Consider the following 14,187-nt stretch of genomic DNA (forward strand, 5'->3'; position numbering starts at 1 on the left):
GAAAGCTTTCTATATGGTTCTCCCCCACCTTTGCTCATGCTCCACGATGAAATGCAAGGACAGAGATTGCGAGGCAGCACTGCTGGGTGCGGATGCAGAGCTGGACTTGCAGTGCTGAACCTTACCTATCCCTGTGGGGCTCCCTGGATTAATATCATTGAGCTATAAGGAAAGGGTTTGAAAGGTTTGTACTGTGTGCTCCCAGCCAGGATGGTAATTCAGTCACATTCATGGATCTGACCAGGGCCCATCATTCACAACAATCAGGCTTTCTAAGAGTAAGGGGCTTCACCCAAGCACCGAAAATTAAGAGGTGATCTAATTGACTTGTTTCTTCTTCTTCTTTCAGCTTCTCCCATTTTATTTGGGGTTTCCACAACGCTGGTTGATTCCCCTTCTCCTTCCCATTCCTCTTCCAATCCTGCTGCATTTAAGTCTCTCACCATTCCAACTCTCCACCTGGTCTTAGGCCCTCCCCTTCTTCTTCCGGGCCAATCCATCTCCAACACTCGCCTCACCACATTTCCTCTCTCTCTCTTTCCCTGCAACAGATGACCATACCGTTTTCCATCTCTTCTCGGTTACTTTCTTCGATACTCCCACAATCTTCACTGAGCCCCTAATGTACTGTTCCTTGTTTTTGCCCTTTCTCATTACCCCATACATTGATCTCAGCATCCATATCTCATTAGTATCCAGTTATTGTCCCTTTCTTCTTGATGTTGCCCAAGTTTCTGCATGATATAACAAGGCCGGTCTCGCAACTGTCTCGTAGAATCTTCCTTCAGTTTCAGTGATACTTTTCTATCACGTAACATTCCACTGCACTTCTTTCAATTACTCCAACCAGAGCTAATCCACTGCGTAACTTCCATCCCATACTTCCATCTCCTGCCATCCCTGACCCCCAGGTACCACTGACTTTCTCCAAGTCTTCACTCATTTTCTCTACACTTTCACTCTGATCCCCTTTCCTGGACTCAAATTGACAGTCCATAAATGATGGTTGATATGAATTGAGGTGTTTATGCTGATTAAAGAATTTGATGGGGCATAATCTTAAAATTAGACCTAGGCCACTCAGAGGCCCACTGTCAGGGAAGAGAGTGGAAGATTTGCATTTATATAGTGCCTTTCATGACGTTGGGGCATCCCAAAGCACTTTATAGCCAATGAAGTATAGTCACTGTTGGAATGTGGGAATATTTCTTCACACAAAGTAGATGGAAATCTGTTCCAGAAAGCTGTGAATGATGGGTGTCAATAGGAGCTTTCAAGACTGAGACCTTTTGTAAGGGGAAGCATTTCAAGGGATGTGGAACAAGCCGTGTAAATGGGAGTTGAGATACAGATCAGCTACCATCTAATTGAGGAGAAGAGCAGGCTCGAGGGATACAACTGCCTGCTTCCGTTCTCCCCTGTGTTTTGCTGAGTATTCTAACCGACCACTGTCCTACACCCACAGGCAATGGAAGCTGAGTCACAGAAGAAGCTAGAACATGCACAGGAAGTGTCCGAGGCGGCCAGAGAAACGCTGAGAGATTTCAGCGACCAGAAGAGTCAGATGGAGAGCTACATCGAGAAACTCAGCACCTGGCTACACACGGTGGAGCAGTCGCTCTCCGCTTGCACCGACAGCCGGGACACGGAGGGCCTGAGGAAAGTGAAGGTACGGAGGAAATGAGGAGGCGGGAAGCGCAGCCACGTTCGAGGGTCTTGCCCAACTTCTTGTTGATTATCTTGTCCCGTTGTTGCAGGAACTGGACGTGGAGCTGGTCAACCAGCAGAGCAGGATCGACTCTGCTCGAGAGAATCTCAACAGCCTCTGTCGCAAGTATCACTCCACGGAGCTGGAGGGACTGGGCGCCAGAGTCACCCAGCTGATCAAACAGTACGAAGCTGTCAACCAGCTCTCCGCCAAAACACAAGGCAGGCTCCAGGAAGCACTGGAAGATCATTTCAATGGTGAGGAGAACTCTCTACTCAAGTGTATTGCATAGAACGTATAGCACAGAAACAGGCCATTTGGCCCAACTGGTCTCTGCTGGTGTCTATGCTCTCCCACCCTCCTTCATCCCACCCTATCTATGGCTTCTATTCCTTTCTCCCTCGTGTATTTAGATAGTTTCCCCTTAAAGTGATGGAATCATAGAGAATGATACAGCACGGAAGGAGGCCATTTGGTCTATTGTTCCTTTGCTGGTTCTTTGGTTGAGCTTTTTTTTTGTAAAAATATACTTTATTCATAAAAAATCTTCAATCACATTCAAAACCATTTCAAAAACAGCATTACAAGGGTACAATCCAGGTTAAACTTTTACAAAATGTATCACCAGGTGCATCAGTACAAACAATATTACAATCATTTACAGCCTTTCATTTTGAGCTGTACAGCCCGAGGGGCTCTAAACAGTTCCCAGTCTCTCGGTGCGCTGTGGTAGAAAGGTCTTAGACAGCGACCCTTCCCCATTGCGCCTTTGTGGCAGCTGCCCCAAGCTTTAGTGCGTCCCTCAGCACGTAGTCCTGGACTTTGGATTGTGCCAGTCCGCAACAATCGGTCGGGGACAACTCTTTGTGCTGGAAGACCAACAAGTTTCGGGCAGACCAAAGCGCGTCTTTCACCGAGTTGATGATCCTCCAGCTGCAGTTGATGTTTGTCTCGGTGTGTGTCCCTGGGAACAGCCCGTAGAGCACAGAGTCCTGTGTCACAGAACTGCTCGGGATGAACCTCGACAGCAACCACTGCATCTCTCTCCAGACTTTCTTTGCAAAGGCACAATCCACAAGGAGGTGAACAACGGTCTCTTCCCCACCGCAGCCACCTCGAGGGCAACGTGCAGAGGGGGTGAGCTTCCTGGCGTGTAGGAAGGATCTGACGGGGAGGGCCTTTCTCACCACCAGCCAAGCTACGTCTTGGTGCTTGTTGGAAAGTTCTGGCGATGAGGCATTCTGCCAAATGACTTTGACAGTCTGCTCGGGGAACCATCCCACAGGGTCCACCCTCTCCTTATCCCTCAGGGCCTCTAGGACGTTACGTGCTGACCACTGCCTGATGGACTTGTGGTCAAAGGTGTTTTTCTGCATAAATTTTTCCACCAGGGACAGGTGGTACGGCACGGTCCAACTACTTGGAGCGTTCCGCGGCAGCGTGGCCAGACCCATCCTTCGCAACACCGGGGACAGGTAGAACCTCAGCACGTAGTGACACTTGGTGTTTGCGTACTGAGGGTCTACGCACCGCTTGATGCAGCCACACACAAAGGTGGCCATCAGTATGAGGGCGATGTTGGGCACGTTTTTTCCCCCTTTATCTAGAGGCTTGTACATCGCGTCCCTGCGGACACGATCCATTTTCGACCTCCAGATAAAGCGGAAGATGGCTCGGGTGATCGCCATCGCGTAGGAGTCTGGAATGGGCCAGACCTGCGCCACGTACAGCAACAGCGAGAGTACCTCACACCTGATGACCAGGTTCTTTCCCGCAATGGAGAGGGAGCGTCGCTCCCACATGCCCAGTTTCCTTTTCACCATAGCCACTCGCTCCTTCCAGTTTCTAACGCATGCCCCGGTCCCTCCGAACCATATCCCCAGCACCTTCAGGCCGTCAGCCCTGACAGTGAAGGGGACAAAGGATCGGTCAGCCCAGTTCCCAAAGAACATGGCCTCGCTCTTCCCACGATTTACCTTGGCTCCCGAGGCCAGTTCGAACTGGTCGCAGACGTGCATCAGTCTGCGCACCGACAGCGGATCCGAGCAGAAGACGGCGACGTCGTCCATGTACAGGGAGGCTTTAACCTGAGTGCCTCCACTGCCTGGGATCGTCACTCCTCTTATGCCCGGATCCTTCCTGATGGACTCGGCAAAGGGTTCTATGCAACACACGAAAAGGACAGGCGAGAGAGGGCAGCCCTGCCTGACTCCAGATTTAATCGGAAAGCTATCTGTTTCCCACCCATTGATTGAGACTGCGCTACTGATGTTAGTGTAGAGCAGTTGGATCCAATTTCGAATTCCCTCCCCAAAGCCCATTTTGGAGAGCACATCCCCCATGTGGGTGTGCGATATTCTGTCAAAGGCCTTCTCCTGATCCAAGCTGATGAGGCAGGTATCCACACCCCTGTCCTGTACATAGGCAATCGTATCCCTGAGCAGCGCCAGGCTGTCAGAGATCTTCCTGCCTGGCACAGAGCAGGTCTGGTCAGGGTGAATCACCAATTCCAGAGCGGATTTGACCCGGTTGGCGATGACCTTGGACAGAATCTTATAGTCCACATTCAACAGTGAAATGGGTCGCCAATTTCTAATTTCCTCCCTTTCCCCCTTGTGCTTGTAGATGAGGGTGATGATGCCTTTCCTCATGGATTCTGACATGCTGCCGGCCAGGAGCATACTCTCGTACACTTCTAGCAGGTCTGGGCCGATCAAGTCCCACAGAGCCGAATACAACTCCGCCGGCAAGCCGTCGCTTCCGGGAGTTTTACTCTTCTCGAAGGACTCAAGGGCCTTAGTCAGTTCATCAGGAGTTAGCGGTTTGTCTAGGCTCTCCCGCGTACTGTGGTCTAAGACCTCCGTGATAGAGGACAGGAAGGACTGGGAGGCCGTGCTGTCCGTGGGCTTCACGTCATACAGTCCGGCATAAAAGGATTTGCTGATCCTGAGAATGTCGGACCGTGATGACTTTACTGAGCCGTCTTCTTCCTTCAGGCTGCTGATCACAGAGCGCTCTCTGTGTACCTTTTCGAAGAAGAAACGTGAGCACGTCTCATCCTGCTCCACGGAGCGGACCTTGGAACGGAAGATGATCTTGGAGGCCTCCGAGGCAAAGTGCGAGGCTTGCTGGCCCTTCACCTCTTGGAGCTCCTCCTTGACATCGACCCCCATCGACTGCAGCCGGAGCAGATTCTGCATCTTTTTCTGGAGTCGGGACATTTCCCTCTGTTCCTTTCTAGCTTTCTGGGTGCCTTTGAGGATGAAAAACCTCTTGATGCTTCCCTTGATCACTTCCCACCAGTGTGTCAGGGACTCAAAGAGGGGTTTCACGGTTCTCCAACCTTTGTAATCCCTCTTGAGCTCCTCAATGTTCTCTGGGGTCAGCAGTTGCACATTTAGCTTCCATGCCCCCCTGCCCACCCTCAGGTCTTCCTCCAAGTGGCAGTCCGCCAGTAGGAGGCAGTGGTCAGAGAAGAACACCGGCTTGACCTCGGTGGATCTGACTGTGAATGCACGGGACACAAACAGGAAGTCTATCCTGGAACGAATGGACCCGTCTGGCCGCGACCAGGTGTATCTACGCTGCGCTCCGTCTGCAGGGTTGCTGAAGACGTCGTGCAGCCTGGCATCCTTAACTGTTTCCATCAGGGATCTGGACGTAGCGTCCAATCTGCTTCCGGCCCTGCCGGATCGTCCTGCCGCATCGATGATGCAGTTGAAGTCCCCGCCCAGAATGACCGGCCTGGAGGTCGCCAGCAGCAGTGGGAGCTGCTGAAAAACCTCCAGTTCTATCAGTCCCACCCCCTCCTGCTCCTTTCCCATTGCTCTGCAAATATTTTCCCTTCCAGTATTTATCCAATTCCCTTTTGGAAATTATTGTCCAATCTGTTCTCACCAGCCTGTCAGACACTACGTTCCAGTTTGTAATAGATCCAAGTCCTGTTCAGTCTTTTTTCCATCTGTTCCAAGTGCAGCTGAATTAATCTACTTTACTAAATGTTTTCCACATGACATTCAGATTGTGAAACTTTGGCCAATCAAATCCTAATGCCTTTTTTCTGTCAAAGTCAACCAATCAGGTTCCAGAGCCAGGAACCAATCAGATCATTGATTGATCTTTGTGGCGCCCTATTCATGATTAATTGGTTTTTGTCGCTGATGGTTCAGTTGGAAGTATTTTCCATGACGTGCAGTTAACACGAAAGCTCCTCAGCAAACTCACTGTATTTCCACCCAAATGATCATTTAGCACAGAGAGAGCGGGGAAATGCGATTAGTTTGGGATTGCATCAGCAAGGAGTTAGCATAAACACAATGGGCTGAATGACCCCCTGCTATGCTATAAACCTCTATGGTTCTAAATCCTCAAACAATGTGTACATAGCTGTGCAAAGTTAAGCACTTCACAGAAAATTAAGTACTTTTGAAATGTAGTTACTGTTGTGATGTAGGAAATGCAGCAGCCAATTTGAGCACAGCAAGCTCCCACAACCAGCAATTTGATAATGATGAGATCAGCTGGTTTATTTTGGTGATGTTGGTTGAGAGATCAAAAAAGGCCAGGGCACCAGGGAAAGCTGATAACTCTCCCATTCTTTGAGTACTGCCATGGGATTTTTTACATCCACCTGAGAGCACAGGCAGGACAATGGATTAATGCCTCATGCAAAAGACAGCACCACTGGCAATGCAGCTTTCCCTCAGTGCTGCACTGGAGTACTGGCTTAGATTATGTCCTCAAATTTCTGGAGTGGGTTTTGAACCCACAACCTCCTGACTTAGTTACGGTCCCTCAGTGTTACTGTTTGTTACTGTTTGTAACTGTCCCTCAGTGTTACTGTTTGTAACTGTCCCTCAGGCTTACTGTTTGTTATTCTCTCAGTGTAACTCTTCCTCAGTGTTACTTTCCCTCAGTATTACTGTTTGCTATTCTCTCAGTGTAACTCTTCCTCAGTGTTACTTTCCCTCAATGTTACTGTTTGCTATTCTCTCAGTGTAACTCTTCCTCAGTGTTACTTTCCCTCAGTGTTACTGTTTGCTATTCTCTCAGTGTAACTTTCTCTCAGTGTTACTGTTTGTTACTCTCCCTCAGTGCTATTGTTTGTTATCTGCTTCAATGTTACTCTCCCTCAGTGTTATTGTTTGTTACCCTCCCTCAGTGTTACCCTCCCTCAGTGTTAATTGTTACTCTCCCTCAGTGTCACTTTCCCTCAGTGTTACTTTCCCTCAGTGTTACTGCTTGTTACACCCCCTCAGAGTTACTCTCCTCCAGTGTTACTGTTTATTTCTCTCCCCCAATGTTACTGTTTGTTTCTGTCCCTCAGTGTTAGTTTGTTACCCTCCCTCATTGTTACTCTCCCTCAGTGTTATTGTTTGTTATCTCCTTCAGTGAGGGTTACTCTCCCTCGGTGTGACTGTTACTCTTCCTCAGTGTTACTCTCCCTCAATGTTACTCTCCCTCAGTGTGACTGTTACTCTCTCTGTATTACTGTTTGCTATTCTCTCTTGTGTTACTCTCCCTCAGTGTTACTGTGTGTTACTCTCCCTCAGTGTGACTGTTTGTTACTCTCCCTCAGTGTTACTCTCCCTCAGTGTTATTGTTTGTTACTCTCCCTCAGTGTTACTCTCCTTCAATGTTACTGCTTGTTACTCCCCCACATGTGTCATTCTTTGATATTACTCTCTGCAGGTATGACTATTGATGCTGGGTTTCCTGTTGAAATGTTTCCTGCTGCAGGAGTTACAGATCTGAGTGTGATTTACTTGTTATAATTTATTCAGCTGCATTTGCCAGTTTGGCTGGACAGTATTGGTGACATATGTGATGGGAACATTTATTAAATGCTATCTTTTATTTTTGGAAGGGTTTTTGCAGGAGTTTCAGCAGTGGCTGTGTGATGCAAGGGCGTCAGTGAAGGAATGTGGAGATCAGTCAGGAGATATGCATAACATCGAGGAGAAGCTGCAGAAACTTGAGGTGTGTGAACCCTTCAATGCATTGACTGTATCCTGGAGTATTTATGCAAGCCAGAATTTTAGTAAAAATATGAATTAGTGTGCCGGAGGGAAGATTGGAGCTGGCGAATGTTACCTGTTCATGAATCCTGAGGCTGCCGCGTAAACTCCCAGTATTTATGTGGAGCTGCCACCTTCCACTCTGTTTTCTCCCTGTTATTGCAGTGTAATTCTCACTCACTCACCCGCTCCCCATTGCGATTTTACACCCTGCAGGGTAGCGCGGCACCAAATGTCCAGCCCGCCAGGTAAAACCTAGCGGACTGGTGGCTGGGCAGGGGTGGGGCGCCTCCTTTTTCGGGCCCCTTGTTCCCCCCTGGAGGCACCCACTCTACAGATTTGTGACCCTGCTCCCTATGTTCCCTCCCCATTCCCCCCAACCCCCCCCCCCCCCCCCCACCCAAATCTGACCTGTCACTCCCTGAACCCACCCACTTCTCCCCCCCTTGCCGAGGCCTGCCAGTCTGGCTCCAGCAAGACCCGGGACTCACCTGATAGCCCAGGCTCCATCGCTGACTGCCTTCCTCAGAGACTGTTGCAGTCCTGGCAGTGGCCACTGCTCCTGGTGGCACTGCTGGGACAAGAGAGCTTCCAGCCATTTGGTTGGCCGGCTGCTCTTTGATGCAGGACTTTCTCCCAGACGGGGGCAAAAGGCCCACCTCAAGCCAATTAATGGCCTGACAGCTGTTAAATGTCTATGGGGGGAGGGCGGCCAAATGTACCCGCCCCCCAGCCCCCAGCATAAAATTCAGCCCATTCATACACTCTCTCACTTTCTTACTGACTCAACTATTCTGTAAGTATTTTTTATTGTGCTTATCATGTGTTTCTTAGCATGTTGGTGGTTTGTTTTCTGTTTGCACTGAGGTTATGCAGCCAGTCACCCTTTGGGGTATGTTTACAGGCTTTAGTGGAGCGAGTTTTGATCACGCACTTTTTTCCCCCCACAGGAGCTTCTGAGCAGGGTAAGTGTGGGGCAGAATAAGCTGGACACTGCAGTGGCTGAAGGAGACAAACTAGTCCCACATTTACCCAAACCCAGTGCTGCCCAGGTTCAACAGCAGCTGGCAAATAGTCAACAGGAATGGCAGAGCTTCTTGAATCAGTGCCAACAGAACAAGAAGACCCTGACAGACTACGCAGAAGAGTTGACGAGGTGAGTACAAAGCGATATCTTTGAGAATTAAGGCCTTTTTTTTTATTCGTGGGATCTGGGCATCACTGGCTAGGCTAGCATTTATTGCCCATCCATTTTTTAAGAGTCAACACTGCTATGGATCTAGAGTCACATGTAGGCCAGACCAGGTAAGGACAGCAGCTTTCCTTCCCTAAAGGGTATTAGTGAACCAGATGGGTTTTTATGACAATCAATCCAGTTATTTATTGAATTCAAATTCCACCATCTGCCCCATGGTGGGATTTGAACCCTGGTCCCCAGGGTATTACCCTGGGTCTCTGGATTACCAGTCCAGTGACAATACCACGATGCCACCACCTCCCCTTGTGGATCACTAAGATGTCAACTGCAAGGGTCATTTGAACGCTATCGCCGCTGAATCAGAAGGTTGTGTGTTCAAGGCCCACTCCTGAGATTTGAGCGCATAATCCAGGATGTCCCTCCAGTTCAGTACTGAGGGAGTGCTGCACTGTCGAAGAAGCCATCTTTCAGATGGAGTCATTAAACTGAAGGCCTGTCTGCCCGCTCAAGTGGTGTAAAAGATCCCATGGCACCATTGGAAGAAGGGCAGGAGTGTTCTCCCCAGACTGCTAATTATCCCTCACATTTATCACAGCTCAACCACTGAAAACAAATGATCTGCTCACTTCTATTGGTGGGACACTGCTATTTGCAAATTGGCTGCTGCATTTCCTTAGATTGCAACAGGGGCTACAGTTCTAAAGTATTGTAAAGTGCGTTGGGGCATCCTAAGATTATGATCGATGTCCTATAAACGCAAGTTCTTCATTTCTTTGTGTAAGCACACAGACCAGTGAGCATGGTGCAGAGACCATGGGGGAAACATTTCTGAATTTGCTCTCCCCAGCTGTCTTTCTGCAGGCAATGCACAGCGGGAATCTGTACCAGTATTCCCTGCTTAGACACCATGCGCGGGCACTCTGCCTGGTTCTATATCCTGATCATTGCCTTGTGTCCCGGCGACTAAACGTGCCCGTTTATTGCAGCTTTGAGAGCCATCACAAGAAGCTCAGTCTCTGGCTGCACCAGGCCGAAGAAAGGATGGCCACAGAGTCTATCGGAGAGAACAAGAACGTCCCAGTGATGCAAGTGGAGGTGGAGAGGATGGAAGATTTCTATGAGGAGGTTCAGGGACAGAGGTAGACAACTCCATTAGCTTAAAGAGTGAAAAGATGAAGTGACTTTCTTTCCTTAACGGTGTTTAACAGGTAGGGTGGAATTTAATTCCCTCCCCCGGGGGCAGAAACCCCGTCCTCAAGAGCTGCCATTCTGTTAGCCCTTCACTGCAGGCAGTGTCACTGGGAGCAGTGCCAGCTGCTGCCAATGCACCCACCTGAGGCCCAGGATCAGCAAGGGACTCAGGCCACAGTGGGGGTGTCAGATGCAAAGGGGGTGGCTCTGAGTGGGCCTCCCCTTCCCAATGCCAGTTTGGAAGCTGGGGTGGGGGAGGGGGAATTGGCACTTAATTGGGCAGGAGGGTGCCGGGTGGGGACCCTGCTGCGTTCCTGCCTCTGCTTCAATTAAATCCATGGCGGGAAGGCTTGTGGATGCCAACTGAGGCCCCTAAGTGGGCAATTAATGTGCTCTTAAGGGCCTCACTCTGCCACAGCTGGTATTGAACCAGCGGCAGGCAGGGCAGTCACCATGCGGGAAGCCTGAAAAGCAAACCTTGGCAGCTCGCTTGCAGGCTCCTGGGGTGGTGGGGGGGTGGAGAGGGGGGCGGGGAAGGAAGATCCCTTATTCAAAAGCTCTCAATGAGGCACCCAGCATCGGGAAGGGGAGGCCCACTGAGAGTTAGCCCCGGCCATTGCATCCGACCACTCCCATGACTCCCACCTCGCGACCCCGATCCCGCCCTCCCTCACTCACCTGCGGCCCGCGTCCCTCGCTGACCCTGGACCTCCGGTGGGGGGGCATTACCGGCAGCTGCCACTGCTCCCAGTGGCACTGCCTGCAGTGAAGAGCTGCCAGGCTCTAATTGGCTGGCAACTCTTGGGGGCGGGATTTCTGCCTCCAGGTCTTTGACCCTGGCGAAGGCCCGACAGCGGTCACTTGAGTGGTCACTTAATATGGTGGGCCTTCCCCACAGAAGCACCGTGGTTGCTTCAGCTGGTGGATGAGACCCTCATTGCTTCCATTAAATACACCCCATAAAGGGCACACAATGAGAGGCAGGTGCCCAGGTAAATTGTTATAAACGTGTATATATATATATATATATATATAGTTGTATGTATGGATCACAGATAGTATGTAGTATCTCGGCCCAGTGACCTCTCAAATGCGGGAACCTAGATAGTGGTCACTTGTTTTGGGGAATTTTAACAATAAGGGGGAAAAATAATGATCAAACTTGTGATATAAAGACCAGCAGGATACAAGTAAATGGAAATAAAATGGGCGTGGGTGACACCTGGAGCTTGTGACTTGGTCATTCTTTCTGGATTTTTCTTGCTTTCCCAGAACACTTTTCGCATCTTTTGTATTTTCTTTCTTCCTTCAAAATATCGAACGAGCCCGACGGCTTCACAGAATCACTCGGCGCTGCAGGAAGCCCCTCGAGTCTGTGCCCACCCCCCCACTTTGGCTATCCAATTAAGAGAGCAACGTTAAGTAAAGAAATGAACAAACCTTCTTCAAAAATGAAAGAAAATGGAATTCTAGGCAATGCCTAATTACACCAGGCCGGAGTGGGGGGATTTATGGAATGGGTTCCCCCACCCCAGGCCTGTGGTTCTCTCACACCTTGACTCCGGCAGTGTGGAGGAAGCTTGTTTCTAGGCCTCCTGCTGTGACCTGCCTTCTAGTGAGTGCACACTGGCAGCCCGAGCAGCTTGTTGCCTCTTTACCTGCGGAGGCTGAACAGTTACGATCAGCGACGAACACTGGGGAATCAGTGGCACAAACCCTGGCCTCTCACCGGCTACTACAGCAGGGTTGAGCACTCAGAGTGCAGCCCTCCTCTCTCCCCCTATCTGAGTGTTTCAGCTCATGGCAGATATCGATTTGTGAACGTGTGCGGTGAGTCTGAAGTAGGGGAACCTTTCGTTCTGAAACTGCAACGATACGTTTCTACAGAACCTTGAAGACAGAGCGGGAGATAATGAAACCGGGCAAGAGTCGTTTGGACAATTGTGCAAAATGACTAAAAACCAGGTTGAACAGATGGTGTTTCAAAAGATAGAGATGGAGAGAGGGAGAGACTGAATTCTCCTGGCCACAGGGTGGTGGGCTAGGAGGTTAGTGGGGTATGGGTGGGGGGGCCTAGGACAATACCGGGGAACCTTGTTGGGACGCCACCCTGACGCATCCCCGCCAACAGGGATGTTTCGGGAGGGGCAGCAGCAAGTGGATTTGATGCCCCCCCCCCTCATCAGAGATGGGCAGTCAGTTGAAGTAATGAAGGCCCCAATTAGGGCAATAGTTCACACTTGCTGGCTACAGCTCCCCGCCACGCGCAGAGACCATGAGCTTAACGGGGTCAGCTTCCCTGAGGATGTCCAGGGGGAGCCATCAGAGCCAGAGTGGGCTACAGACACCAGAGATCGCCTCCTTGGCTTGTAACCATCCCAAGAGGTTTCCCATTCGATCTGAGGGGCCTCCCACCTTTCCCCCTCAAATGACTCTTTAGGCACCAAGGATGCCTCAAGTGTGATGCTCCCTCGCATTCACCGACCTGCCTCAGCAGCGCCCACCTCTCCCAGCTTGTCGAGGCTCCAGAGCTTCCAGCCCTCTGATTGGGTTGTCAGCATCAGAGGGCCCGCCCGCGCTCCTTAATTTGACGAGTTTGGAAAGCAGCCAATGAGGAGACTGCTGTCGGGAATATCCCTGTGCAGGTCTTGCAGCCGCCAAGCCCAGGCTAGGGTACCCCATTTGGTTCCCAAAGTCCACAGGATAGCTCAGCCAAAGGGGAAAAACACAGTAAAAGCTGGGAAATAAGAGTACTGGTCCGAACTGGTCTTATATACATTAAAATAGAATGCCAGTTCGGACCAGTACTCTTATTTCCCAGTTTTTACTGTTTTTCCGTTCTGACAAGCAGAGTTCAAGAGAGCAGGGGCCAGAAATGTGAAGGAGAGAGGCACAGAAGATCCAAGTTACATAAGAACATCAGAACTGGGAGCAGGAGTAGGCAATTCAGCCCCTCGAGCCTGCCCCGCCATTCAATACGATCAAGGCCGATCTCATTTCGGCCTCAACTCCAACTTCCCGCCCTCTCCCCATAACCTTTCAACCCGATACTAATCAAAAATCTGTCTGTCTCCTCCCTAAATTTATTCAGCGTCCCGGCATCCACTGCACTCTGAGGCAGTGAATTCCACAGATTCACAGCCCTTTGAGGAAAGTAATTCCTTGTAAAAGTTGGGCTTGGAGGGGGTGGCAGGGACGTTGGGAGGGGGGTGGTGGTGGGTGGTGGATGGTTGGGGGGTGAGAGGGAATGTTGGTGGGGAATGGACAAGTGATAAAGTACAGACCGACAATGTATGTTTTATTTGCCTCTCCCAGGAGATTACATGTCTGAGGTGAGGAGGGCTGGGGAGCTGTGGGGCAGGTGGTGCATAGTCTCTAGTGCTCTAGCCATCATGGTATACAAAGCAGTCTTGACGGACTGGCCTGTTAATATTTCTAATACTCATGGGATGGGGTGGAGGGGTGGTGGTGGGCAGTGGGGTGCTGTTGGGGGTATGCTAGATTGATTTGGGAAAAAGCTAATGTTGTATCCTGAGTCCTTGTATCATCAGCATTTACATGACAGATTACAGCAAGGTCGCACTATATTGTATCACCACACTGCATTTTCTTCTGGCCTGTGAAGTTTCCCAACATCAAAGGTGCTATATAAAGACAGGTTGTCGTTGTTCTGATGCCTGCTTCTGTGTTTCACCATCCAGGGATTCTTTCGATAGCTTGTGCCAGAAGGCGCAGGCACTGAACGAGCTGGGCTACGGAGATGGAGGGGCAATGCGGCCGGCCTCCCAGCTGCTGTCCCGGCACCAGCAGCTGGCCAAGACGCTGAAGGAGAAGCTGAGAGCCAGCCAGCTGGGCCTGCAGGAGCACCAGGCCTTCGAGGAAACCCTGCAGAGCACCTGGTCCTGGCTGAGGGGGGTTCAGAGTAAACTCGTCACCGTAGACTGCACCATCGGCAGCAAGTCCACACTGGAGAAACAGCTGCTTCAGATCCAGGTGTGGTATAGATACACGCGGCAGATTTACACAAACTGCTATTCATAACTGGGAGCTTTCCTAAACTGAGCTGGACAGAG

General features: G+C 50.4%; 1 protein-coding gene across 1 annotated transcript in view; it reads left to right on the top strand.

The window, feature by feature from the left end:
* Positions 1–14,187, top strand: part of syne1b (spectrin repeat containing, nuclear envelope 1b) — a 447,660-nt gene that overhangs the window by 122,060 nt on the left and 311,413 nt on the right. Inside the window, exons 45-50 of the mRNA XM_078556589.1 lie at positions 1,466–1,669; positions 1,758–1,965; positions 7,575–7,687; positions 8,676–8,881; positions 9,910–10,062; positions 13,816–14,107. Of these exons, the coding sequence (XP_078412715.1) occupies positions 1,466–1,669; positions 1,758–1,965; positions 7,575–7,687; positions 8,676–8,881; positions 9,910–10,062; positions 13,816–14,107 (1,176 nt within the window). The remainder of the gene's footprint in view (positions 1–1,465; positions 1,670–1,757; positions 1,966–7,574; positions 7,688–8,675; positions 8,882–9,909; positions 10,063–13,815; positions 14,108–14,187) is intronic.

The sequence above is a fragment of the Cetorhinus maximus genome, chromosome 14 (assembly GCF_964194155.1).
Source record: "Cetorhinus maximus chromosome 14, sCetMax3.hap1.1, whole genome shotgun sequence".
Taxonomy (NCBI): domain Eukaryota; kingdom Metazoa; phylum Chordata; class Chondrichthyes; order Lamniformes; family Cetorhinidae; genus Cetorhinus; species Cetorhinus maximus.